This window comes from Spermophilus citellus, assembly GCF_964194105.1.
Source record: "Spermophilus citellus genome assembly, chromosome: 15".
In the NCBI taxonomy this organism is placed as follows: Eukaryota; Metazoa; Chordata; class Mammalia; order Rodentia; family Sciuridae; genus Spermophilus; species Spermophilus citellus.
The window spans coordinates 81,683,452-81,710,626 of NC_138195.1; the positions used below are offsets into that span (position 1 = coordinate 81,683,452).

Here is a 27,175-nt window from a genome sequence, read left to right on the forward strand (position 1 = left end):
TCCTCTCTGTCATTCAGAGATGAGTCATTTCTACTTTTGGAAGAATGAATAAGTTTATGCTGAAGAAAGGGAGATGAGGAGGGGGTGCCCATGGCAGTGGGAGGCCCTGCGTCTTCTCCCCGGTTCACCCCGGCTGCCCTGGCCTTGCTCGCTAGTTTCCCTTGGGAGAAGGCAAGTCCCTGTCATGGGGAAGGGCTTCTTTCTTCTCCAATCTTTCCTCTCCTCAGCAGTGCTTCCTCGCCCGCATTCTGTGGACTCCTGCCCTCTGCCCTGTTCTTATCGCTTCTCCTTGGTGTTGCTGCCACCCAGGGCTCTCTAGTCAGAAATGCTCTTGACACAGGGACAAAAAAAGCCCAGGAAAGACGGCTCCTTCAGTCACCTTTCCAACACGTCCACAGACCACCCACTTGGTAAGCACAAGCTGCCTGGACTTGTCCACCAGCTTGCCATGGCCATGGCCATCACCAGCTTCAGGGATAAGGAGGAAAGTATTAAAGGAATGAAAAGGGGATATCAGAACCCGTCCCCCCAGCATTTGTGAGCACCATCCCGATACTCAGTGCTTCCGTGGCTGATGGAAAGGGGCATACAGTCGTTTGGAGACCAACTGACACTTTACCCTTCTTTTTGACAGGTGAGAACAGACGGCCGTAATGGAAACCAAATCTCCAAAGAGTCCAGGTACCTGGGGGCATAATTTCAAAAGGAAAAAAATCTTTTTATCAAAAAATGAAAAACAAATCCAATCAAGCTAACCAGGATGCACACATGGGTTTCAATGGGGGGAATAGAGGGTGGGCACTCTGGGATCATGATTCTTGGTTTGGAGAATGTAGCACAAACTTTGGATTCACTCAATTATCTTGTAAGAGCTGACGTGTCTAGAAATTTCACATTTTGTGATTTTTCGTGGGCCAAATGTTCCATTTGTTACTTGGAGACAGTGCTCATAACAAACGATGGCCCAGCAAAAACAGGCGTGGATTTCCATGATTTTGCATGAAATTCTCATTAGAGAAACTGCCTATCTTGTTATGAAGCTTGTTGTGAAGGTAGCTCAGGTACATTATTCTATTATCATGGCTCCTATTCACATAATCCACTAAAGGCAAGCGGTTAGAAGAGCAGAGTTCAGGATCAAATAACTTGGAAACCAAATTCTTCCATTCAACTAAAAAATATTTACAAAGAACCTATTACTCTCAGTCTGTGTGCTTCATATTGTGGGTGATATGCCAGTAAATTAATAATAGAGTCATTGCACTTAAGGAATTTATCATTTCACTGGAAAGTTAAGAGAAGCGCCCGCAAGTAGCTGTATTGGAAAACACAGGCTAGCACATGCAGTCAGGCTTTGCTGTGATCAGGAAATAGGGACAAAATGCTGTGGAAACCAAAGAAGAAAAAATGTGTAAAGAGTCGTAGAAATCCAGAGAAGCTTTATGGAGAAGGCATTTGAGCTGAACCTTACAGGATGGGCAGGGTCTTAAAAGAGATTGAAAAAGAAAACACATCTCAGCCAAAGAAATGGCAGGAATAAAAGCAGTGAAGTCACTCAGAGGCAGGATGTGTCAGACAAGAACGGGATCCTAAGGTAGGTTGGGGTAGGATAGAGGAGGAGGACACAGAAGGGTGGCACCACACGGGGCCAGACCTTTACCCCATCTTACTGGGAAACCTCAAAGTATTTGGAGCATGGACCTAGCATGGTCATGAATTTCAGATTGGTCATATTTTTAATAGCTTTATTATCATCTATTACAATTGTCATGCAATAAACTGCACGTATTTAAAGTATACTATCTGAACCAGGCGCGGTGGCACACACCCGCCACTGGGAAGGTGAAGGCAGGAGGATCTCTAGTTCAAAGCCAGCCTGGGCAACTTAGTGAGCTGACCCTGTCTTAAAATAAAACAAAAAGGGCTGGGGATGTTATTTAGTAGTGTAGTCCCCCTGAGTTCAATCCCTAGTATACCACTAAATAAGTAAACAAACAAGAGAATGAAATGAAGTGTAATACCACAATAAGTTTTTAAATATATTTCTTAGTTGTAGATGGACACAATACCTTTATTTTATTTATGTAATTTGTATGTGGTGCTGAGGATCGTACCCAGTGCCTCACACATGTTAGGCAAGTGCTCTACCACTGAGCTTCAACCCCAGTCCCCCATGATAAGTTTTTTTTTTTGCTTTTTTTAATTATATTTATTGTTTTAATTTGTTCTACTTAGTTGTACATGACAGCAGAAGGCATTTCAATTCATTGTACACAAATGAATTGCAACATTTCAATTCTCTGGTTGTACACGGTGTAGAGAAGCACCATTTGTGCAAGGGTAATGATGTCCATCTCATTCCACCATCTTTCCTACCCTCATAACTCCTCCTACCCTCCCCTTTGCCCAATCCAAAGATCCTCCATTCTTCCCATGCCCCCCCATCATAGATTAGCATCCACTAATCAGAGAAAGCATTTGGCCTTTAGTGTTTGGGGATCGGCTTACTTCACTTAGCATAATATTCTCCAACTCCACCCATGTACCTGAAAATGCCATGATTTTATCCTCTTTTAATGCTGAGTAATATTCCATTGTGAGTATATACCACAGTTTCTTTACCATGATAAGTTTTGACAGATGCATTCACCTGGGAAACCATCAAGATAGTCAACATAGCCATCATCCTCAAAAGTTTTCTTAGACCTGTTTGTAGTTCTTCCCTCCAGCACGCAGTACTGCCTCCCCCTCCTGTCTTTGGATTTGCCTGAGTTTTACACAAATGGAGTCATATAGTACCTTCTTATAATGTATAAAGTCTGACTTCTTCCACTCAGCTTAATTCTTTGGAGATTCACCCACAGTGTGGCATGTATTAATAGTTTTTCCCTCTTATTGAGTAATATCCCTGTTCCATGGATGTGCTGTACTTTGTTACCTATTGTCAATATTCCTATTGACAAAATGATTGGGTTATTTTCAGCCTTTGCTTATTACAAAGAAAGCTGATATGAGCATTTGTCTATAAATTTTTGCAAAATCATATATCTATTTTACCTAGTAGAATGAAGGAATGAGATGATAAGAAGAGGTTTATTTATTTTTTCCAAATTTATCTTTTGATTTCTTAAAAAAAAAAGCTTTATTGAGGTATAATTGACATACAATAGGCAGACAGGTTTCAGTTAACAATTTGACAAGTTTTGACATATGTATGCACCTGTGAAACCACCACCCAATCAAGATAATGCACCTATCCATCAACTCCACAAGCTTTCTCATCCATTGTCTCCCACTCTTCCACTCACACACATTTCCCCAGACAACCACTGCTCTGCTTTTTCCATATATAAACTGGAATATTCTAGAATTTTATATAAATATCAAAAAATAAATATATATATATATATATACATTTTTAAATATTATTTTTTAGTTGTAGTTGGAAACAATACCTTTATTTTATTTATTTTTATGTGATCCTGAGGATCGAACCCAGGGCCTCAAATGTGCTAGGTGAGCGCTCTACTGCTGAGTCACAACCCCAGCCCCATATAAATTTTACATAAATATCATCATGCAGTATCAACAAGTCATCTGGATTCTTTCACTCAGCATGATTTTTTTGAGATTCATCTCTGCTGTGGCATATATCAATAGTTTGTTCCTTTTAATTCCCCAATAGTATTCAGTTGTATGGGCACAGTACAATTTGTTAATCCAGTCACCTGTAGGTGGACATATAGATTGCTTCCAGTCTATAGGTATTACAAGTAAAACTCTATGAACATCCATGATAAATCTTTGCATGGTTGCATATTCCTTTGGAGTGGAATAGCCTTTTAACTTTTTAAAACAGATTTTAAGAAAAAGTAAATGAACTATTTTCTTCTATTTTTTGTAACACTGGGGACCGAACCCAGGGCCTTGTGCATGCTAAGCAAGTGCTCTACCACTGAGCCCCACATCCTGAGCCCTAAATCAACTATTTTAAAGGAAATAATTTGATGGCAGTTAGCATATTCACAGTGTTGTGCAGCCACCCCTTCTATACAATTCTGAAACATGACCTCACTCCTGGATTAAAGCCTTCACCCAACTGAGCAGTGTCTCTCTGTTTTCCCTTCTCCTTAGTCCCTGTCAAGCACTAATCTGCATTCTAACTCTAGGGATTTATGTATTCAGGACACGTCAAAGAAATACAGTTATACAGTATGTGACTTTTTGTTTCTGGCTGCTTTGTTTCTGTAAAATGTTTTTAATGTTCATCCATGTCAAAGCATTTATCACTACTTCATTCTTTTTATGACTTGTAATTTTCCATCTCATATATATATATATATATATATATATATATATATATATATATATTCCACAAATTGTTTATCCAGGTCCATGATGGACATTTGAACTGTTTCCATGGTTAGCTCTTGTGAACAGCACTGGATATAGCGTGTGTGTAGGTGTCCTTGTTTGAGTGCCGTTTTAATTCTTTTGAATTTATGCTTAAGATTGGAATTGAGGGGGTCATATGATAATTATGTGCTTAACTTTTTAAGGAACTACCAAATTGTTTCCCACGATGCCTGAATCATTTTGCATCCCACCAGCAGCGTCGGAGGGTTCAAATTTCTCCATATCTTCACTGGACACTTACTTTCCACCATAATCATTACTAATGAAGCCATCCCGGCAAGCACAAAATGGTTTCTCATTGTTCCCACTTCATGTGGGACAACTTTTTGTGTGTTTATTAGCATTTGTATATCTTCTTCAGAGAAACGTCTATTCAAGTCCTTTGTCCATTTTTTTTTAAATTATTTTATTGTTGGTTGTTCAAAACATTACATAGTTCTTAATATACCATATTTCACAGATTGATTCAAGTGGGTTATGAACTCCCATTTTTACCCCGTATACAGATTGCTGTGTCACATCAGTTACACTTCCATTGATTTACAAATTGCCTTTCTAGTGACTGATGTATTCTGCTGTCTATCCCATTCTCCAATGTCCCCCCTCCCCTCCCCTCCCCTCCCCTCCCCTCCCCTTCTCTCTCTCTATCCCCTCTACTATAAATCGTTTCTTCCACTTATATAATTTTTCTCCTACTCCTCCTTTCCTCTTATATGTAATTGTGTATAACCCTGAGGCTCACCTTCCAATTCCATGCAATTTCCCTTACCTCTCACTTTCCCTCCCGCCTATCATCCCTGTTTAATGTTAATCTTCTTCTCCAGCTCTTCGTCTCTACCCTGTCCTTGGTTACTCCCCTTATATCAAAGAAGACATTTGACATTTGTTTTTTAAGGATACCGAGCAGGGAGAGTCTGGTGCGGCCAGGCTTGGGCTCCCGGGGCTGCTTTGTCCATTTTTTAAATAGGGTTGTTGTTTTAGTTAATGCATTTAAGAGTACTGTAGTAAGCACCTATCAGATATCTGCTTTGCAAATATTTACCCATTATTCTGTAGGTTGTTTGTTCACTTTTTTGATAACGTCTTTTGATATGAGTAAGTGTTTGATTTTGACGAGATACAATATATCTATTTTTTGTTGCTTTTACTTTGGGTGTCATTTCTAAGAATCTGCTGTTAAATCCAACACCATGAAAATTTACCCTTATGTATTCTCCTAGGAATAGTATGGTTTTAGCTCTCAAATTAAGGTCATTGGTTTTTGAGTTAACTTTTTTGTTTGATAAGATGTATGAGTCTAACTACATTTTTTTTCATGTATGGATTTCCAGTTGTCCTAGCACAATTTGTTAAAGAGATCATCGTCTCCTCATCAAATGGCCTTGGCCATTGATGTGTGGGGTTTTTTTTGGTTTTGTTTTTGTTTTTCCTGGACTCTCAACTCTATTACACGGGTCTGTATATTTATCTTTGCACCAGAACCATGCTTTTGATTTCTGTAGTGTTGTATTAAGTTTTGAAATTGGGAAGTCTGAGTTCTCTCTATTCTTCATCAAGATTGTTTTGGCAATTCAATTGGAATTCCAATTGAGGATTGCCTTTTCCATTTCTGCAAAAAAGTCACTAAAATTTTGATAAGGAATGTGTTGAAATTTTAGATTACTTGGGATAGTATTAACATATTAACAATGATAAGTCTTCCAATGCATGAATGTGGGATATTTTTCTCTTTTTTTGTTGTTTTCTTTAATTTCTTTCAGCAATGTTTTGTAGTTTCCAATGTACAAATACTTCACCTTCTTAATTAAATTTACCCCTAGATATTTTATTTATTTATTTATTTATTTTGGATTCTACTGTAAATAGGATTACTTTCTTAATTTTATTTTCAGATTATTTATTGCTGGCTTATAGAAATAAGACTAATTTTTGTGCTGATCAAGTAAGCTACTGAATTTTCTCCTGAAGCTTTTAAAAAATGTACTATATGAGGATTTCTATATAGATTCATATAATCTCATAATAGAGATAGTTTTACCTCTTCCTTTCCAATTTGGATGCATTTAATTTATGTTTCTTGCCTAATTGCTCAGGAAAGACCTTCTTATACAGTGTTCAATAGCAAAGCTGAAAATGGGATTTTTTTGTTGATATTTTCAAAAAGATCAACTTCTGGTTTCTTTAACTTTCTCCACTGTCTTTCAGTTTTCTGTCATTGAATTTCAGTTTTATCTTTATTTCCTTTCCTTTCTTTAACTTACATTTAATTAATTCAGTGTTTTCAAGTGTCTTAGTGTGGAAGCTGAGCTAATTGACTTGAGATCTTGATCTTTTCTACTGTAGGCATTTAGTGCAATAAAATGTCTCCTAAATACTTTTTAGTGGCATCCAAAAAAATCTGATTTATTGTGCTTCAATTTTCATCCAATACAAAAAGTGTCTTCTGCCACAATCTGGCTGGGCACGATTCAGGAGCCACTTGTCAAAAGAAACGAACTTTAGTTTTAGAACCACACACGCCAAACAAAACAGCTCCTCAGGAAAAACCCTCAGAGCCCAACTGCCACCACTGGCTTCCCACAAGCCTCTCACACAAACACAAGCCTCACCACCTCCCACAATCCTCCTGCTCTTGAGGCCGATTGGCTGGGTCGTGTAGGCGGAGCCAAAGAAGTCCCTGGCAGAGGAGCCAATCAGCTAGATGTTGCTGGGGCCGCTGTGAGCCAATCATCAGCTGGCAGTCTGAAAGTTTGCTGGCAGCTGGAAGTTTGCTGGGGCCCCTTCGGCTGTGGCTCTCAACAGTCTTCTTTGATCCAGGAGTTATTTATTTCAGGAAATTTTATGGTGGAAATTTTCTTTTATGGTGGAATGAGATGGACATCATTACCCTAAGTACATGTATAAGGACAGGAATGGTGTGAATATACTTTGTATATAGCCATAGATATGAAAAATTGTACTCTCTATGTGTATATGAATTATAATGCATTCTGCTGGCATATAAAACAAATTAGAATAAAAAATAAATAAATAAAATTTTTTTATTGATTTATAATTTGATTGGAAATTATACTCTGGGAACACAATTTTATAACTCGAATGTTTTTAAATTTACTGAGACTTCTTTTACAACTCAGATTGAGTCTATCTCAGTAAATATTGCTAGTACCCCTGAGAAGAATGTGCATTCTGTTGTTGTTGAGTGAAGTGTTCTGTATTGTATAAATATCACTCAGGATAAGTTGGCTGATAATGTTGTTCAAGTCTACTATATCCTTGCTCAGTTTTTATTTATTTGTCTTCTCAGTTATAATGAGAGGAGTATTTAAGTCTCTCAGTATATTGTAAATATATCTATTTCTCCTTGTAGTTTTATTAGGTTTTGCTTCAGGTATTTTGAAGCTCTGTTGTTAGGTGCATATATGTTTAGGATTGTTATGTTCTATTAGGATTAATTGAACCCATTATTATTATGAAATTACCTTCTTTATCCCTGGTAGTATTCTTTGTTTTGAAATCTAGACTGATATTAATACAACCATTGCAAATTTTGGCTGGGTTAGCATAGTGTATCTTTTTCTATGATGCTCCTGCATCAGCCTTCCAAGTATTTGGGATTACAAGTGTGCACTGCCCACTCAGCTTTGTATTGATATTTGTTTTCTATTTGTCTTTTTTTCCCCTTTGTTTTCTCCTCTTGTCCTTTCTGCCTTCTTTTGGACTAGCTGAGAATTTCAATAATTCTGTTTTATCTTCCTTATTGGCTTATTAGTTATCATTATGTGATTTATTATTTTAGTGATTACTTTAGGGCTTATATACATTTTTAACATATTATAATCTAACTTTAAGTGATTTTATACCAATTCAACAATAATACAAGAACTTTACAAAAGTGCATTTCCATTTTTCCCTCCTGGACTTTATGCTGCTATTGGAATGCATTTTATTTATATATCTATTATAATGTGCACAATCATTGTTAGTTTTGTTTAATAGTCAATCTTTTTTTTTTTTTTTGTAGTGCTAGGGATTGAACCCAGGACCTTGTGCATATGAGGCAAGCACTCTACCAACTGAGCTATATCCCCAGCCCCTCAATGGGTTTTTTAATGTGTTAAATAATAAGACCAAAGCTCACATATTTACCTTTGTAGGTACCATTTCAGTATTCTTCATTCCTTTTATAAATTCAGATTTCCATCTGGAAGATTTCCTTCTGCCTGAATGACTTCCTTTAACATTTTTATAGTGCAACCCTCCTGGTGATGAATTCTTTCAGCACTGCATATATGAAAATGTCTTAAAATTTTTTAAAAGATATTTTTAAAAATTTTAAGACATTTTTTAAAAGATATTTTTGCTGCATAGAGAATTCTGGATGACAGTGTTTCTTTCATTACTATAAGTACATTGTTCTATTTTTCTTGTTTGCATTGTTTCTGACTAGAAATCAGTATCATTGTTCCTAATCTTTGTTCTGTATACATCGTGGTTTTTTTTTTCCATTAGTTGCTTTTACGATTTTTTTCCTTTATCACTGGTTTTGAGTAACTTGATTTTGATCTGCCTTAGTGTATTTCCTTGTATCTTGTGTTTCATATGGTTGGGGCTCATTGACTTGCTGGAATCTTGGGATTTATAGTTTTAAGTTTATAGAATTTATAGTATTATTTCTTTGAATTTTTTTTCCTGTCTTCCTCCCCCACTTTAAGAAACTCCAATTACTTGTATATTAGTTCACTTGAAATTTTTCACAACACTCTGGTGTTCTTTTCACGTTTTTAAATTCTACAATGTTCACTCTCTGTTACTCCTACCCACTGTATTTCTTTTTCCCCTAAAGACATTGTCATTTTCATGTCAAAAAGTTCACTTTGGGTATTTTTAAATTTTCTATCTCTACCCAATTTCTTAAAAATGCAGTGATAATAACTGTTTCAGCGATCTTCTCTGCCAATTCTAACATCTGTGTCAGCTCTCAGTCTGTTTTGATTGTTTGGTTATGCTCTTCATCATAGTCATGTTTTCCTGCCATTTTTGCATGCCTGGTAATCTTGGACTGATTGCCAGACTTTGCAAATTTCACCTTATTGGGTACTGGATATATATATATATATACATATATATATATATATATATATATATATATATATATGTATATATATATATATATATATTTTTTTTTTACTATAAATCTTGATCTTTGTTCTGGGATGCAGTTAAGTTTCTTGAAAACAACTTGGTCCTTTTAAGACTTGTTTTTATGATTTGTTAGGTGAGTTTGGCACAGTCCTCAGTCTAGGGCTAATTATTCCTCAGGACTCTACCTAATGTCCTGTAAATTATAAGTAAATTATAGGTCTTTCCAGTATGGCTGAAAGGAATGGGTGCTTTTGCTGGCCCTGTGTGAACACTGAACACTGTTCCTTCTGATCTTTTCTAATGGTTCTTACCCTGGCCTCAGGTAGATTCGGCACACCCTTATGCTAATTACTATTCTTGAATATTTGAGGACTCTGTGTATTGCCCTTTGGTCTAGCAAACCAAAGCAAAGCCACTTGCTATTAAAAGGAGGTAGTGAATATGATTAAATCAAGAAGCTACTCATACATTAACTGTTCTCTGTAAGTATTGGAATTATAAGCATTTTTAGTTTTTTCTGTGTTCCAAGATGTCTACAAGAAATATGTACTACTTTCATTATTTAGAAAACCAAAGTATTGTTTAAATAGTTTTTTAAGCGATTGGTTTTACTTTCACAATCAAGATATAAGTCTAATTTGCACCTGGCTTTGGAAATTTGAGAGCATCTTTATTAAGTAAGTAAGTGAAAACAGAATCAAGATTCTGTAGTACATATGTTGGGATCAGCACCCCAGTGTCCAGTTATTCTGGTGAGCAGCCGTCCTGACTTTTCCTCTCTCTCCAAGTTCTGCAGACACTCCACCTGCCCCTCTCCCCCACCCCCCCCAAAAAAAGCACTTTTGCCACCTCATTTTTAATAGCAAGTGGTTAACTTTTATTTGCAAACAAAAGAGAGGTACAGAATTATCTTGCTCCTGCAATGGGAATGGTGACAAACCTGTGCTCACACCTAGAGAGTCAGTGACATATTCCAGAAACAGAACCAGATGGGGGTGAGCAGGACAAAGGTACCTCGAAGCATCCTTTGAATGACAGCCCCAGCCGTGGATGAGGAAGAGTCACACACTTGCTCCTTTTTTTTCTTGGGCTGACATAGGACGATCTTATGAGTAAATGAATGGTTTGAAGACCTTTCCAGAAATAAACAGTGTTATCTGATTGAAGCAGTTCTCTTCTGAAATTTATGAGAGAACAAACTGAGTCTTGTTCACTTTCTTTTATTAGGCAAGCAACTCACATTTTATTATGAAAATGAAGTCTATAAACAAGATTACTTTATTAAGTCACCACCTCCTCAGCTTTTCTCCTCCGCAGTAAGTATTCCCTACAGATTAACAAGCCTCCCACCAGCATCATGAGCATTTTTTTTAATGCTCTCTCTTTCTCTGAGATTTAACTGAGATGCAAAACTTCTTCTTCTTTTTTTTTCTTCACCTTTCAGACCTCTTGGAAAAAGCGTTTTTGTGTCCTGTCAAAGAATGGGGACAAGGGTCTTACTCTTTCCTATTACAAAGACCATCACCAACGAGGTTCCCTCGAAATTGATCGGTGTGTATCCAGAGCAAGGAAATTTATAATACATCTTATCAAGTCAGATACTAACAAGTTGCATGTAAATTTAAACTTAAATCATTGACAGAGGAACTATGGACTTTAATCCTATTATGATATTTGAAAGGGAACTAAAATTATGAACACGTAGAGTAAAAGGTAGTTAAATGTTCATTCATACTATGTTACAGATGATAAGTCTTTAATTAATAAGCATTCATTTGGAAAGGAGTTTCACTTAATGTGTGGATGGGAGGGAACAGGTGAAATTGCCATTTTATAAAGCCGAGATGGGTTTAAAAAAAAATTAGGTCAACTTTTTTGTCTTCTCTTTTCAAAAAAAGTATGTACAAGAAAACAACTTGAAAAGATGATTTGGTCCCCTTCTCAGTGGCGCACGCCTGTAATCCCAGCAGCTCAGGAGGCTGAAACAGGAGTATTGAGAGTTGAAAGCCAGCCTCAGCAAAGGAGAGGCTCTAAGCAACTCAGTGAGACCCTGTCTGTAAATAAAATACAAAATAGGGCTGGGATGTGACTCTGTGGCCAAGTGCCCCTGAGTTCAATTCTTGATTCCAAAAAACCACAAAACAAAACAAACAAACAAAAAAAAGATGATTTGTGAACTCAAGAATCCAACTGAGCTAGGTACAGTGGCACATGCCTGTAATCCCAGTGACTCTGGAGGCAGAGGCAGAAGGATCACAAGTTCAAAGCCAGCCTCAGCAACTTAGCGAGGCCCTAAGCAACTTAGTGAGACCCTGTCTCAAAATAAAACATTTAAAAAAGGAGAGAGGGATCTGGCTCAGTGGTTAAGCACCCTTGAGTTCAATCCCTAATACAAAAAAAAAAAAAAAAGGAAACAGCATCTTTTGAATTAAATTTCAGGTCAAACACAGTGTTTCAATTAATGATGAACCCGATTCAAAGTGCACATTTATTTTCTAAAAAAATAAAATAAAATAATAATTCAAATAATAGCAATAATAATTCAAATTACTGCACGCTCTTTAAAACATGGATCAAGCAGATCTTAAGTTTTATTCAAATATGCATCCTAATGTCAAACATTAGTTTTTTTTCCTCATTTGGTATGTGCATTGGCTTAGTACTTTGTGTCTATATCTAACAGAAATGCCAGCGTCAACGTGGGTATAAATAGCCAGGAAAAGCTTCAATCTGTGCAGAGGATGTTTAAATGCCACCCGGATGAGGTGATGTCCATCAGAACCACTAACAGAGATTACTTCCTCATCAGCCATGACAGGTAGGCTGTAAGGAGATAGAGTCGTCTCCTGGGTGTTAAGCAAAAGCAAACCGAAATCCAGAACATTTTAAACCATGTTTAAATCTCCAATGCCATCCTGGCAGCCCTCGCTATACTAATTTCCAAAGGCTCTGTAACGAGGTGTCACAAACTAAGTGGCTTAGAAGAACAGAAATGTATTGTCTCACTGTTCTGGGGGCTAGGTGATGGAGACCAGAGTGTGGGCAGGACCGTAGTCCCTCTGAAGGCTCCAGGGAAGGCTCTGTCCCAGGACTCTCTCCTAACTTCCCTTGGCTTATGGCAGTGTGACTCCAGTCTTCACATGGTATTCTCCCGGTGTGCGTCTCTCTGTGTCTAAAGGTCCCCTGTTTGTAAGGACACCAGTCACATTGGGTTAGGAGCCACCTTTACTCCGGTATAACCTCATCTAAACTAAATATATCCGAAACAAGCCTATTTCCAAATAGGGTCACCATCTGAGGACTGGGAGTTAGAACTGGAATGTCTGTATCCTGGACAGATTGGGGGATATGATCCAACCCATAATAGTCACTATTACCACAGATGCATCCCAAGTAAAAGGACCTAGTACAAGAATACCTGTATACCCTACATGTATAAGGGAGGGACCGTGCTCACCCCCAAGGGGTCTTCTCTTTGAGGAGCAGCTCCTGTAGCTAGTGAAGGTGCCCACTGAAGTTTTGCACACTTTTATATGCTGGGGGGGGTGAGGCCATGGTGAAGGGAAGAGGCTATGCAGAGAAGGCCGGGAATATCGAAGCATGAGGGACCTTGATCTCTTTTAGGTTGACCTAAAGATCCAGAGCTTTCTTTTAAACTGTTGTGCAAGTCAGCAGTGAAGAAGATGGGATTTATATACAGTCTTTCAAACACGACTCTTCATGAAGACCTGCCTTCCCTGAGGGGAAGCTCACTTGGATAGTTGTGCCAAAATGGCGCTGTCAGGCTAGGAGGGCACTTGCTCCAGAACACCATAGAGCCGAAAGCCCCAAGCCCTGGGATTACTCCTCTTATTTTCTATTTCCCATTTCGTTTCTCTGAGCTTTCCTCACCGGGGTGGCATGAGAATTCCTTCCAGAGTGCAAATGGGGAGGAGGTGGACCTCTGAAGCTACTGGCAAACATATCCATATTTACCAGATAGCTGCTCCCATGGCCTATTCTAGCCACAGTAAAAGAATCCTCTGGTGAAGCGAATAGAGAGCCTACAGAATGGGAGCAAGTTTTTATTTACCAGTAGCACATCAGACAGAGCAGTAATCCGTAGGATATATAAAGAACTCAAAAATCTTAACCCCCAAAAAACAAATAATCCAATCAATAAATGGGCCAAGGAACTGAACCGACACTTCAATCAATCAACAAATATATGAAACCATGTTCAACATCTCTAGCAACTAGAGAAATGCAAATCAAAACTACTCTAAGATTTCATCTCACTGCAGTCAGAATGACAGCTATTAAGAATGCAAACAACAATAAGTGTGGTGAGGATGTGGGGGATAAAGGTACACTCTTACGTTGCTGGTGAGACTGCAAATTGGTGCAACCAAAAGAAAGCAGTATGGAGATTCCTTGGAAAACTGGGAATGGGAACTACCCTTTGACCCAGCTATCCCACTACTTGATTTATACCCAAAAGACTTAAAAACAGTCTACTGCAGGAACAAAGCCACATTGATGTTTATAGCAGCACAATTTACTATAGCTAAATTGTGGATCCAACCTAGCTGCCCTTCAGTAGATGAATGGATAAAGAAAATGTGGTATATATATACACACAACGGAATATTACTCAGCATTAAAAGAAAATAAAATCATGGCATTTGCAGGTAAGTGAATGGAATTGGAAAATATCATGCTAAGTGAAGTAAGCCAATCCCCCAAAAAACAAATGCTGAGTGTTCTCTCTGATATAAAGATGCTGATGCGTAATGGGGATGGAGTGGAGGAGCATGGGAGGAATAGATGAACTTTAGATTGGGCAAAGGGGAGGGAAGGTGGGTATGGGAGTAGGAAAGACAGTGGAATGAGACTGATACCTTACCCTAAGTACACGCATGAAAACACGAATGGTGTGGCTGTACTTTGTGTTCAACCAGAGACATGAAAAATTGCGCTCTATAATATGAATTGAATTGCATTCTGCTGTCATATATAACTAATTGGAATAAATAAAATGATCCTCTGGTTCAAAATGAGTGAGTTCAGGTGCTGCTGTTGCCACATGTCAGCTCAAAGTTTGTTCCCATCAACAGGGAGAAGATTAAAGACTGGGTCTCTTTCATATCATCGTTCTGCCATGGTGCACGAGCAGCTCACCAGAACACCCAGGTGACTCTCTATCATTCATAAAATAACAGACATCTGAACACCACCCTCTTTTAACAGGAATAATGGTAGCTTTTTCTTTCTCCTTGGCAACAGGCATTAATTCTAGAAATAAATAAGTGAGGAAATGTTATGTTTTATGATGAACAAAAGGAAAAAAAATACTTTTCATGTTTTGCAAGAGAGCTAAAATACGGACAATTCAAATGTCTGTTCTGGGGGGAGAGTGAAAGGAAAGGAAGAGATTTTCAATAGTAGCTAGAACTATACTCTTTTCCATCATTGTTATTCAGGCTACGAAAGACATTCTCTTTTGAATGACTACATCTAGGGCGGTTTCTGTAAAAATGTTTTTTCATCTATCTTGCATTTTAATATACTGCCAGTTGTATAAAGGCTGGTAGTTTAAAGTTTTTAGTTTGCTTCATAAGGGTCTTCGTCAGTCTTGTGTTGGTGCAGGCCTTGACAAGTGGAACTTTGCTCTCTAGGTGACTTTATTCACATATTTTCTAGATTGTTCCATGCTTAGAACAAAAGCCAAGGTGCAGGAGAAAGCAAAGTCTATCTATAAGTAAACTTGAATGATAGAGCAGAGCGGGCAGGGTTCAGAGGGAGATATAGCTGATAAGTTGAGGAAGCTCAGGGCCTCCCTCAAGGCCAGGCAGAGTGTCCTCGGGTTTGGGAACAGAGGAGGAGCCAGCTGGCAGGATCAGCCCTGTCTTTGTGAGATAGCACTGGCCCGTGGCAGCCCAGCGCCCAGACAGCTGAGGAGGTGCTGAGGGAAGAGCCCACAGGAGGCTCTTCTTTCATTCCAGATAAGAGATCAGCTGTGTCCTGATGATATCATTCCTTTTTCCTAAGCAGGAGAGACCCTCACTGGGTGATACAAGGCCGGTTTCCTACCCCAGCCCTGTCTTTGGTCCTTCCAGTGTGATGGAGACTGTGAGCCCCACCTCGCCACGAAACAGCCTTCCACACATGGTAAAAGAATCACCTTCTCTCTTGGGACCCGTCCCCTGCTCCCTCTGTCTTCGTTCCATTTACATGTCCTGGACACACGCCTGCGGCCCCTCTGCTAAAGCCAAAGCCTGCTGGCCTGGCACCTTGCCACGCACAGGCACAAATGCCTCTGGAGAAAGTCTCCCTGTGATTTCTGACGGTCCAGCCTGGGCTTCTCTTTTCTTACTGATTTCCTTCATTCACCTTCATGGGTCTTGCTTATCACTATAACTGCTGTCGCCTCATCTTCGTTTCTGATGAAATCCATTCAAATGCTCATGAATTTCAGGGAGTGAGGTAAACGCACTGCCTCTTGACAGCCACTCTCGATCTGCCCTCTGCTGCCTTGCCTTTCCATCTCGACAGCTTTGGATCTCGGTCCTAAATGGGCTGCCTGGGTTTGCTGGATACTGTTTCCTCCCCTAGAGACTTTCCCTCTCTGTGGGTCTCAACCATCCCTAAAGATGCACAGCCTCCCAGTTTATGGAGTTGGTAGCTCTTCAACTATTTAAAAGCTTTTCATACCCTGTCTCACTCACCAGGCCAAACACCTCATCTCGTTTATCCATTCAGTAAGTGGATACGGTCCTGTGAACCTTTTGAGCAAAGACCTCTTGCTTTTCACTCACGAGGTCTCCTTTTCCCCAGGGAAAACATTATTGATCACTTTGCCTTTTTCTGCTGTTTAGATCCAGTGATTTTCTAACCAGCTCGAGTTAAGGATACCGTAGTTTGTTGGTTTCTGTCATTGTTATTTAACCTACTTTCCCATTATCCCAGATATTAAAAATACATTCTATAATATAGAATTATGTAACAGACTCATATAATTATAATATAATAATTATGATATAATCTTGTTAATTAATATTAACTAATATAATAATATATAAGCTCTAGATTATGATTTCTTTGTCAGTTTGGCTGTAATATTCACAGCATTGAAAACTTGGGACTTAACAGATTAAGGGGGACCCTTTTTCACCCCCAGCTCAGCATTTGAGTCTGTGAGTGTCTGTGAGCATCTGTTTTCAGGTGCTATAACAGAATACCACAGATTGGATAGTTTGTAAAGAAAAGAAATTTATTTTTCAGAGTCAGGAAGCTAAAGCCTAAGATCAAGGGATTGTGTCTGCTGAGGGTCTTCTTGCTGTGCCATAACAAGAAAGGAAGCACCTGTAAGACACAAGGGAAATTAAGCCAAATTCATCTTTTCTATCAGGAAACCATATTCTTACTGACATCAGTGCATTCAGGAGGGCAGAGCCCATGACCAAATCATCTTTAAAGGCCCCACCTTTTAATACTGTTACAGTGGCAACTAAGTTCCAACATGACTTATGGAGGGTACATTTAAACTTAGAGCTAGAAAATGCACATAAGTTAAGTACAGATGCACTTGGACTTACTCCAGGCCTATATCCTAACACACCTTCATAAACAGAAAATATCATAAGTTGAAAGTACATTTACTTACACCTAATCTCCTGGACATCACAGCTGAGCAGCACAGAACAGTAGCTGTCCCCCCCCCCCACCCTTGGAATCGAAGGGCTGACTGGGAGCTGTGGCTTGTGGCTATTGCCAGAATCACAAGAGAATATCATACCATATATCACTAACTCGGGGAAAGATCAAAATTTAAAATTTGAGGTATGCTTTCTGCAGAATGTGCATCATTTTCTCATCATCAGAGAGTCAAAAAATCATAAGTGGAACCATCATAAGTTGGATCATCTGTACACATTTTTTTTTAAATCACCTTTCAAGGACTTCTCAGAGAACATTCAGGGTCTTTTTGAAAACCCCAGCCCTAAGGCTTTGTTCTTGCAAGAATTAAATTGAATTCATAACAATTCTCCTGCCATACAAAGCAGTCATTTTAGTGGAGTAAGTGGTATCTAGGGGGAAGAGAAGGCAATAATTAATTGGTTGAATGTCTATCACCTTGACTCCTATAATCCATATCATCACGTGATCGATGCTGCCTAAGAGCATTGCTATGGAAACAGAAAGAGGTGAGCAAAACACAAAAGACAACTAGGAACAAGAAGAGGAAGGGTGGTGTGCCCTGCCTCCAGTTAATTACCTGCTCAGATGGCACCAGCTGATAATGAAAAAGGTGGGAGTGGGGACACCATGGCAGAGTTAAGTAAGTAAGAACGCCACTCCCAGGACAAAACCGCTTATTCTGATTTAGGCTTCAAGTAGTCAAGAAAGCAGTCTGAACGATGTGCTTATGTATTTACAACATCGGAGGCGATGCAGACTCCAGAGGCTAGGTCAAGGTGTGTGGGCATGCATGGGTGGGCACTTGGAAGGTTCTTTGATCTTGAAATCCAACTACTCTACTGTGGCTTTTCCAGAAAGCATGTGGTTTAGCTCGGTCTCTGGAAAATAAAATCATTCATTCCTTCTGCATCTCTTTTATGCAGTATTTAATGGAAAAAAGTTCTCCAGGATTCAAGCAGGCTCATCTTCCACGTGATTTCTTGACAGAGACCACTCAAGACACACAAGAAGAAAGTTATTATCTTAGTCCTCGAAGTGTTCTTTTAGAGGTAACCCTTCCCATCTGCTAATGGCTCATTTCTTAGAGAAGTGATTCCTGAGCCCCTTTCCTGCGCTGTTTGTGGAGAATCAGGATAGATGATGAGCTCATGGCTCTGACTCTGGTGGAGGAGTTGCCACAGTATAAGACAGAAAGGGCCCCATGCTGTAGAGAGATGCTTATACAGTGTCCCAGGGTGTGCCAGTCATAGGAAGAGCGGGGCCTGATTTCCAAACGGAAACCAGAGAAGGATCTATAGAGGAGGTGACATTTGACCTTACTTGATGGCTAAAATTTGGACTTGGGGAATTGACTTGGGAAGCTTGTCAATATTCTGAACTGAAAGAAAAGTGAGAACAAGAGGTAGGTCCTCGGGTGGTAAGTTGTGTGGTGTGTATCAATAGCCTGTTGGTACACTGGAGCCCTTCTGAGTGCTAGGCACTGTCCTGTCCCAGGCGTGGTGGCCTCAGTAATGGACTTGAGGCTGCCCCTTCCTTCCGAGCTCACAGTCTAATCGTTACCACATGATAATGTTACACAAAGAGGCACAAAGTAGCCTGGAGCATCAGAAATGGGACAGATTTTTCTCTCCATCGGAGTCAGGGAAGAAAGATTTGGGGGATGGAACAGTATTTGATATGTGTATGATGAATCGTTCAGTTAGGTGGCCATTCAGAGTGTGTGGGGACAAAACAGAAAAAAGAGCCAGTCCATGATGGTTCTCAAACACCGAGTTGACTTCATTCTGTAAGCAGCATCAGGGCAGAGCTGGCTTCTAGGCTGGGAAGTAGCGGAACCTGAATTGTCTTCCAGTCACATGAACCCAGCCACTCCATCTGCGATGGGTGCAGAGAGAAGAGAATGGGAGACAGGAAGTCCACATGACTGGGGGCATGGGGTGCATCGTTTCCTGGACCTGGGGTTTTCTACTAGAGTATGGTTATGGAAGTGCCAAGTTATACAAGCTTTTTAACAGCAGGGTCCTCAGAGCCTCTAAGAGGCAGTGGTGCCTTATAAATAGGTGAGTGGCACACAATGCACAGCATTTCCCAAGCTTATCTGAGTGCAGAAGCCTTCTTCACCAGGAATATTTTTGTGCTAGGGGACAGTCTTTCATGATAGTTCAACCAACCAACCAACCAGGTGTTTTTTGAGCATCAGTTGTAATTTACGCTTGTCTTTTGCTAAATACTGTAAGGGATGCAGAGTCCACAAAGCAGATTAATCTGTGCAATAGAAATTCAGAGAGCCATCCACAGAGGTGGGGTGATCAGGGCAGGCTGTGGGACTTCAGCCAGGCCTGAACACAGTGTCAATGGACAGAAGAGAACAGGGACATCCCAGGTGAAGCAAACAGCATGAACATTGGGGACCACTGGTGAGAGGCAGCCACGGGGAAGACCAGCTTGATTGGCGGCAGTGTTCCAGGGTGAGGTTAGTGGTGACCTAGGCAGGTAAGTCTTGGGGTTTGGAGCAACCGTTGCTGTCAATGATGCCTAGTTCTAAGGGACTGGTTGAGCATCTCCCGAGGACAGAAGTTTCTAGGACCCTTGGGGCCTCCTCAAGCAACTGGGGCTGCCTGTGAGCACTGTAGCCTATGACCAGCTCCACATTATGTCTGGTCTTTGACCTGCCCACTTCTGTGATTCTGCAGTAGGATTGTCTGGGGACAAGGGTTCATGCCATTAAGTGCATAGTGGTGAAACATGAAGAAGGTAAATAGCAATTTAGTCCAATAGAACACTTGTATCAGAAAGCACAGGGCACCCAGGAGGACAGAATGGACTTTGAGTCTGCCAGGAACTTCACTGGCTCAAGCTTGTGTAGGTGAGGTTGGTTGACATTCCCTAAATGAGAACCATTATTCATCCAGTGGCAGATGTACTTACTAGTTCAGGGTCCAGGTTAATGTCCAGGTTAGGAGTAGAAGGTTCCTGTCTGATTGGCAGACTTGCATCTTTACTTTCATTCTTCTTGTCCTTAGTTGGATAATGTTATTGATTCCAATGATTCTGGTGAATCCATCGAACCTGGTAGTGAAGACCAGGACCCCAAGACAATTGAATGCCATTACATGTCAATGAAATCCTGGTAAGTAAAACTGCCATTTTAAAAATTGATTCTTGTTATCCTAAAACAACTAATGTAAATTCTTTTTTTTTTTTTTTGGACACAATACCTTTATTTATTTACTTTTATGTGGTGCTGAGGATCAAACTCAGTGCCTCATATGTGCTAGACAATCACTCTACCACTGAGCCACAACCACAGCCCCCAAATTCATTTTTAATAATTGACAAATTGAAAGAAATGTTTTCACAGACTGCATTTAACCCAAGTAAAATCTTATTATCCAAAATGCTTGGGTCCAGAGGCATTCCAAATTTCAGATTTGGGAACATTTGCATATATATAATAAGATATCTTAGGGATAGAACTCAAGTCTAAATATGAAATTCATTTATGTTTTATGGACATCTTATACACATAGCCTGAAGATAACTTTATGTGCTATTTTTAATTTTGTGCATGAAAACAAGTTTCATGGTGCAGAGTTTTCCACTTACAACATCTGGTTGGCACTCAACATTTCATATTTTGAAGCATTTCGTATCTCAGGTTCTTGGATGCGGGATGCTCAATCTGTAATCTCAAAACCAGAAAAATGGCAATGATTTCTCAACCCACAGAAAAGCATTTGTGACAACCTCAGGACGTTTTCTGTCTGGGAAAATTGTTTCCTATTTTGCATTTATGTCTCTCACACTCACAGTCTGTCCTCCAAGCCCTGTAAAGGATTATTTTGGTTCCATATCCATTTTTAGAAGGAAATCTTATTGGATTTGATCCTAACTGCAGCTGTGATTCGGAGGGTTGGACACGCTTCAAGACCTTGTTAGTTTTCACGTGGCTGTTGGCTACTTAAATCTGACACACACCTTGGAAAGTTGTAAATAGACATGCTAAAAAGGGGTTTGTTTTAACGTCTTCTACTCTATAGTTTTTTCAAGGATACACTCAATGCATCTGCTGACTGCCCAGAGAAGGCCCAGACCTTTCCAGAGCCCCAGGATGGAGGCCCCCAACTGCAGGAACCAAATTCAGGAAGTGATCTGTGTCTTTCACCTGCCAATCCAGAAACACAGGCCACAGATGATAAGAAGGGATCGGCCTCACTGACTGTTGTGAAATTGTCTATATTACTCAAGTAAAGCTCTAATCTTTTAAAAACTCATGGGTTCTGAGGGAAAGGCAGGCCTTCTGTTTTTATTTAGGATTCAAATTTTGAAGCAGTTCCTAAAAATCTCCAAGTTAGCCAAGAATCTGACCAGCTTCTCCCTATCATTGATGTTGTGGCCAAGGACAGTGAGTGACAGAGCTGGACAGAAAACAGTCCCCTGGACTTGGGGTGGCATCTTCAGCTACTTTTAAAAATTCTTCCTTGGCTAGTCTTTCAGGTCCTGGGACTTTGGATCCACACTGATCTGAGTAGTATGTCACTCGGCTTCTGCCATTAACATTGCTAACATCACATGCAGGTCACAAGAGGCTTGGTTTATAGACAAGGAAGGGGATGTTCCGATTTCAAGTGATGCCAAAGGCATTTGACAAGATGGTTGTCATTTTAAGGATGCTTACTTATTCAACCAATTTAATGTGTTCTCTCTTTCTCCATTGTCTCCCACCCACAACCACATCCCAAGAACGATGGGGAGGGATACTTAGGAGTAATTGTCTAACTTAAATTCACATTTTTCTCCACATGTTTTTGACAACCATTAGCTGGAAACTGTCTCAGAAACAGGAGGCCAAAAATCTGCTCAGAGAGGACAGTTCAAGAGCCAGGGTCAGTCGCCTGAAGTGACTTTTACAAATGCTTTCTCTGTCAGCAACATCCCGGATGAAAGCCACTTGGAGACACTCGACGTGTTCCTTTCTCCGCCAGATGTCATCAACTATCTTGCTCTTGTCGAAGCGGCCGGACGGATATGGTAGGTGGGAGAATTGACTGTTGTGGACTAAAAAGGAGATTCCAAGACAGGAAGGGAACAGTCATTTTGACAAAACTGACCGGGGACTTGGGCTGTCATGTTGTTACAAAGAAGACTCAAGGAATCCTTGGCCAGGCCGTGGACTTCTCTTAAGGCGGAGCTTGCTCATTTGTGAATTTGCTGATTTGTTCTTTAGTTGTGCGTTGTGTAACCTCGAGGGCTCACTGCCCACCAACACTTACTGAGCATCCTCTGTTTACTTGAAACTGTGGGGTTATAAAAATCTAAAACGAAACAATAGAAAGGTGGCACCACAGGGCCCCACAGCCTGGTGAGAAAGACAGCTGCCCAGACAAGCAAGTGCAAAATGCATTTTATTTAAAAGTGTAATGAATAAAGTGCTCTCACAATGCAGAAGCCCAGAGGCAGGGAGATTAACAATAGAAAAGGAAGCAGAAGGTCAGAGTCCACAGGGCTTTGCAAGGGTGAAATTATTTGCACAGGTTTTGGAGGAAGGGATAGACTCCGACAGTAGTGACCGAGGAGAAGTTACTCGAAACAGAAAAAGGAGCTGGTCAGCTTTAGATGAGGCCCAGCACAGCTTGAGTGAGGAGTCCCTGCAGGCCCGGCCCCACCCTCCCTTCCCTGAGAACTGTGTCATGTGCTGGTATTGAGCCCTGTATTTCTACTGCAGTGTGGCCCGGTGGGAAGGCCCCCCACAACTGGGATGCTTATTTTGCCATGGAGATCATGTCTTGGCTGTGAATGACCTGAAACCCCAAAGCCTGGAGGAGGTCTCCTTGTTTCTTACTCGGTCCATACAGAAAGAGGTGAGTCCTACTAACCAACCCTGGCCAGGGCAAGTCAGTGGCAGGAGGAACAAGATCAAGGTCTTCACTGGAGTCTGAAAAGTATTTGGGATACAAATGAAACTCTGCCTTTCACATAAGGTAGTATTTGCAAGATACTGGGCTAGGAGACAGAGTACCTGGGTTTGTGACCTCAGACATAGCATAGTGTGGGAAAAAGAGTTTGCATAGAATCAGGCTGGCTCATGGATTGCAGACGAGCTACTTGAAGAAGTCTGTGCTTCCATTTTCTCTTCTGTGAAATCAGGGATACTGATAGTACCCGATGTTGGAGAATTAAATGAAATAATATGTGATCATGTGCTTAAAATAGTGACTGACACATACTAGGTATTCAATGTAGGTACTATTCTTTTTGCTTCTTTTATTGGCCATGGATAGGCTCAGTCTTGACATCATCATACTGTCCTCATATAGTTATTATAAGAATTAGACATAATATGTAGGTGTGCAGAGTACATGTGGTTTTAAAAGGTTAGCCTATTTTTAAATGGTCTCTCCTATTTAGTGTAGTTTTCATATGGCTAATTCTATCCTGGTCTAATTTTATCTCTAACTTTTAGCCCTGTGACCTTGGGAAAGTCACTTCCTTCTCTGGGCTTTAGTTTCCTTTCTCTAAAGTGAGAGGGTCCATTTTCAAATTCTGCTTCTTGAACTTCTAGGGTGGTAGTTGGGAGAGAGAAGAGGAGGGGGGACAGTGTGCAGGGGCTTCAGTTAGAGAAGTCCATGGTTTTCATTTATGTTTTATTAAACAGACAAGTCCCCAAAATATTGGCCTGTCTTAGCTTCCCTTGAAAACACAGTTTCCTGACTTGAAATTTCTAAAAGCCATGCTACTAGATAACCTTTCTTCCAACTCTGAGGGTTTATGACTATGCATCATATGTATATTAGGGATATTTCTTCTCTCTTCTGCATCACACAGTAACCCTGCTGGCTCAACAAATTGTCCTATCCCGGTTATCTAAATGGGTAAACCCAGTAAGTATGAGAAAGTTGGCTAAGACACCTCCCTAGTTAATGGCAGAGCAAGGACACATGTGTTCATTCATTCATTTATTCCTTATTTATTGAACATCTGCTTTATGCTGGATACTGTGTCGTGTTGTAGGACTGCAAAAAAAAAAAAATGGCCTTCCCTTGAGCTTAAGGAGCTCATAGATTAGTGGATTGAAAAAAGCATATCGGGGCTATTTAGCATGTCCCTGAGACATGAATAGGGAGGACAAGAGAAGAATGGAGTAAGTTTATGGAGGAAGACCAGGGGGGTGTCTCAGAGGAGGTGAAGTTTGGCTTAGGTATTGAAGACTGGATAAGAGTTCATATGGTGTGTGAACTGGTAACTAATGCGTTAAGTCTGCCAAAGATCCACACTGGGGCCAAGTAGCCAAGATAACCTTCTGTGCTGTTCTGGAAGTTTCCAACCCAGACATGGGCTCAGATGCCAAGAAAAGGGTTTCTGACTGGGAGCAGATCCAGGAACCTCCACCTGGCTGTCTCTGCCTCGCTTTCATCACGAATGTCCTTCCGGACTGGAGAGTCACCTGCGTGGGCAGGAATACCTGCATTTCCCTTAGGCTCACCCCATGGGCTCCCCTTTCTGTCTGCAACTCCTAGGTGCTATTGACAACTACGGGGCGCCCACCAACATGATTATCTGGAAGATTAGGAAGTGGCCCTCCTTCTCCACTATTCCTGACTTCTTTCTTTTATGTAAAAATGTGTATACAATTCTCTTAAAATTCAAATATCTGGTTCCTGGAAGGAAACAGAATGTTGGAAAGAAAGATGTGGAGCCAGAGAAGGAACAATGGCCCCTGATATTGTAAAGCATCTGAGCCCATCAGATCTACCTTTCTTGTTAGGCTACAGTTGATTGGTTGGGGTAGAGACTGTGATGGGGAGAGGATGTAAGATCTTTCTTTCTTTCCCAGAGGCATTTAACCTCTGAGCCATATCCCTAGCCCTTTTTATTTTTATTTTTATTTTTTGAGACAGGGTCTCACTAGGTTGCTTAGGGCCTTGGTAAGTTGCCAAAGCTGGTTTTGAACTTGCAGCCCTCCTGCCTCGGCCTCCCAAGCTGCTGGGATTCCAAGCGGGTGCCACCACGCCCAGCTGAGAATGTAAGATTTTTAAAGGTGGCGAAATGTGAGTGTCGAGGGGGAGGGCCTGCTGGGTTGAAGGAGACACTCATCAAACGTCAATTTCCTCCCAGTTTTGTCTGAGGCTGGTCCTGTCTGATGGTCTTATTTTGATTCGCTGGTTTCAAGAGGTCCTTTTAATTCTTGGTGCATCTGGACCCTTCTGGGCATCCATGAAGCTCTCTGGAATCTTCCCTAGAGGCTCAGGCCAGTGACTTCCAGAAAATGAAAACCATCATCATCCCTGGCTTCCTCTGGCCATCTTGTTCATCTCAGGATTTTCTTCCTAAGAGCTTCAAAGGGTGTGAAGGAGGACCAAGTGAGGACCAACTAAGGATGATCTTCAGTCATTTAATTTTCTTCTTCCTCATATTTTAGAAAGTAAAGCTGTCCATCGGGCGGATCCCAAATTCAGAGAAATTTCATGCTGAGGCCTGTACCTGCCTCTTAAAACACCAAGGAGTTGCACTGATCCAACAGGAGAAGTCTGGACTGCAGAGGGCACCAAAGAGGAGCCCAGCCATTAAAAAGGGCCAGCAGAAAGGGACTGGGGAGTAGCCAGCTACCACCTCACTGCAGCAGAGGATAGAGCCCTGGACTGTGCCAGGCGTGGCCACTCAGGCCGGTGATATGAGACACACTAGCACACCTCTCTCAACTGCTGCACCTGCACCTTACCTGGGGGACAACTGTCACTGCTCTGACTATGGCATCAGGGGTGTTGAGAGGGTCAAGTGGGATAATGACTAGGGAACACAGTGAAAATGGAAGGCCTTGTTATCTGAGACTCTGTCCCAGATACTGCAAACACAGACTGGGTAAGTCCCTCATCTTATTAGTACACACTGTTCTGTGAGGTCCTTGTCACACAATTGCTTCTTTGTTCAGGAACATCCATTTGGAACTACTCATTCCAGGAAGGCAAGATTCCCCGGAGACATGCGAGACCCTTGCAGCCTTCCCAAACACCTCCTGTGACTCATCAGCCCCAGAGTCCAGAATGTGGACCGGGTGGCCACTTGGATTCAATGCATCTCTTGTTTGCTTAAAGACCCAGAAATGATTTTAGAAGTCAAAGCAGTTTTAGGTTCCATCCAAGAGTGCCCTACTTGCTATGCAAATAAAAGGAGAACTACTTAGCGCTTCTAATTTGAAAGCTCTTAGCTAATTGGTGCAGTAACAAATTGATCCTCGGAGGCCAAAAGAATCAAATGCTTTTTCATAAACAAGCCGAGGGCGAAAGCTGAAGCACTAATCAAATCGGGGAACATTAGAGCAAAAGGGGCTTCAGAAAGTGAATCTTACCAGGCTGTCATTGCACGTGGAAGAAATGGAGGCCCCACACCGTGGGTGATGTGCCTTCTCCACAGCTCTGAGGCTCACAGCTGCTTAGTTGCAAAACCAGCAATCTACAACCAGCTCTGGAAAACAAATATCCTAACTTACACCTTTGATTTGGATAAGATTAGAAAAGACCTTCAGTGCTTAGAAGACACATTCAAATGTTTCACTTTCTAATGTCCTGATTGTCTAGAAAGTAAAAATGTTCTCATTTACATTGCCTACTTGACAACTGCTTCTACTCCTAAAAAGGTATCCTATAGAAATGCACACACAAAGATATCAGTAAAAACCAGAAAGTTTATTGTCACATTGTAATATTGCTTGTGGTAATAAAAAATCATTTGGAGATTGCTTAGTTATGATTTCATATAACTGAACATAGAAGATGTTTAAAAGTTCAGCATAGACAATTATGAAAAATATGCACAAACTATTAAGAATCAAAGAAGCAAGTTGTAGCCAGGTGTGGTGGTGCACACTGGTAATCACAGTGATTCAGGAGGCTGAGGAAGGAGAGTGGCAAGTTCAAGGCCAGCCTCAGCAACTTAA

At 40.7% G+C, this 27,175-nt stretch overlaps 1 protein-coding gene across 1 annotated transcript; it reads left to right on the forward strand.

The window, feature by feature from the left end:
• Positions 1-308: 308 nt before the first annotated feature.
• On the forward strand, positions 309-27,121 carry PLEKHS1 (pleckstrin homology domain containing S1). Its single transcript, XM_081268274.1, has 13 exons — positions 309-410; positions 635-681; positions 10,789-10,877; positions 11,006-11,112; positions 12,245-12,379; positions 14,658-14,733; positions 15,595-15,711; positions 18,165-18,290; positions 20,265-20,371; positions 21,282-21,488; positions 22,171-22,272; positions 22,967-23,102; positions 25,661-27,121. The coding sequence occupies exons 2-13, from the start codon at positions 654-656 to the stop codon at positions 25,838-25,840; spliced, it is 1,410 nt and encodes a 469-aa protein (XP_081124400.1). The 5' UTR covers positions 309-410; positions 635-653; the 3' UTR covers positions 25,841-27,121.
• The last annotated feature ends 54 nt before the right edge of the window (positions 27,122-27,175 follow it).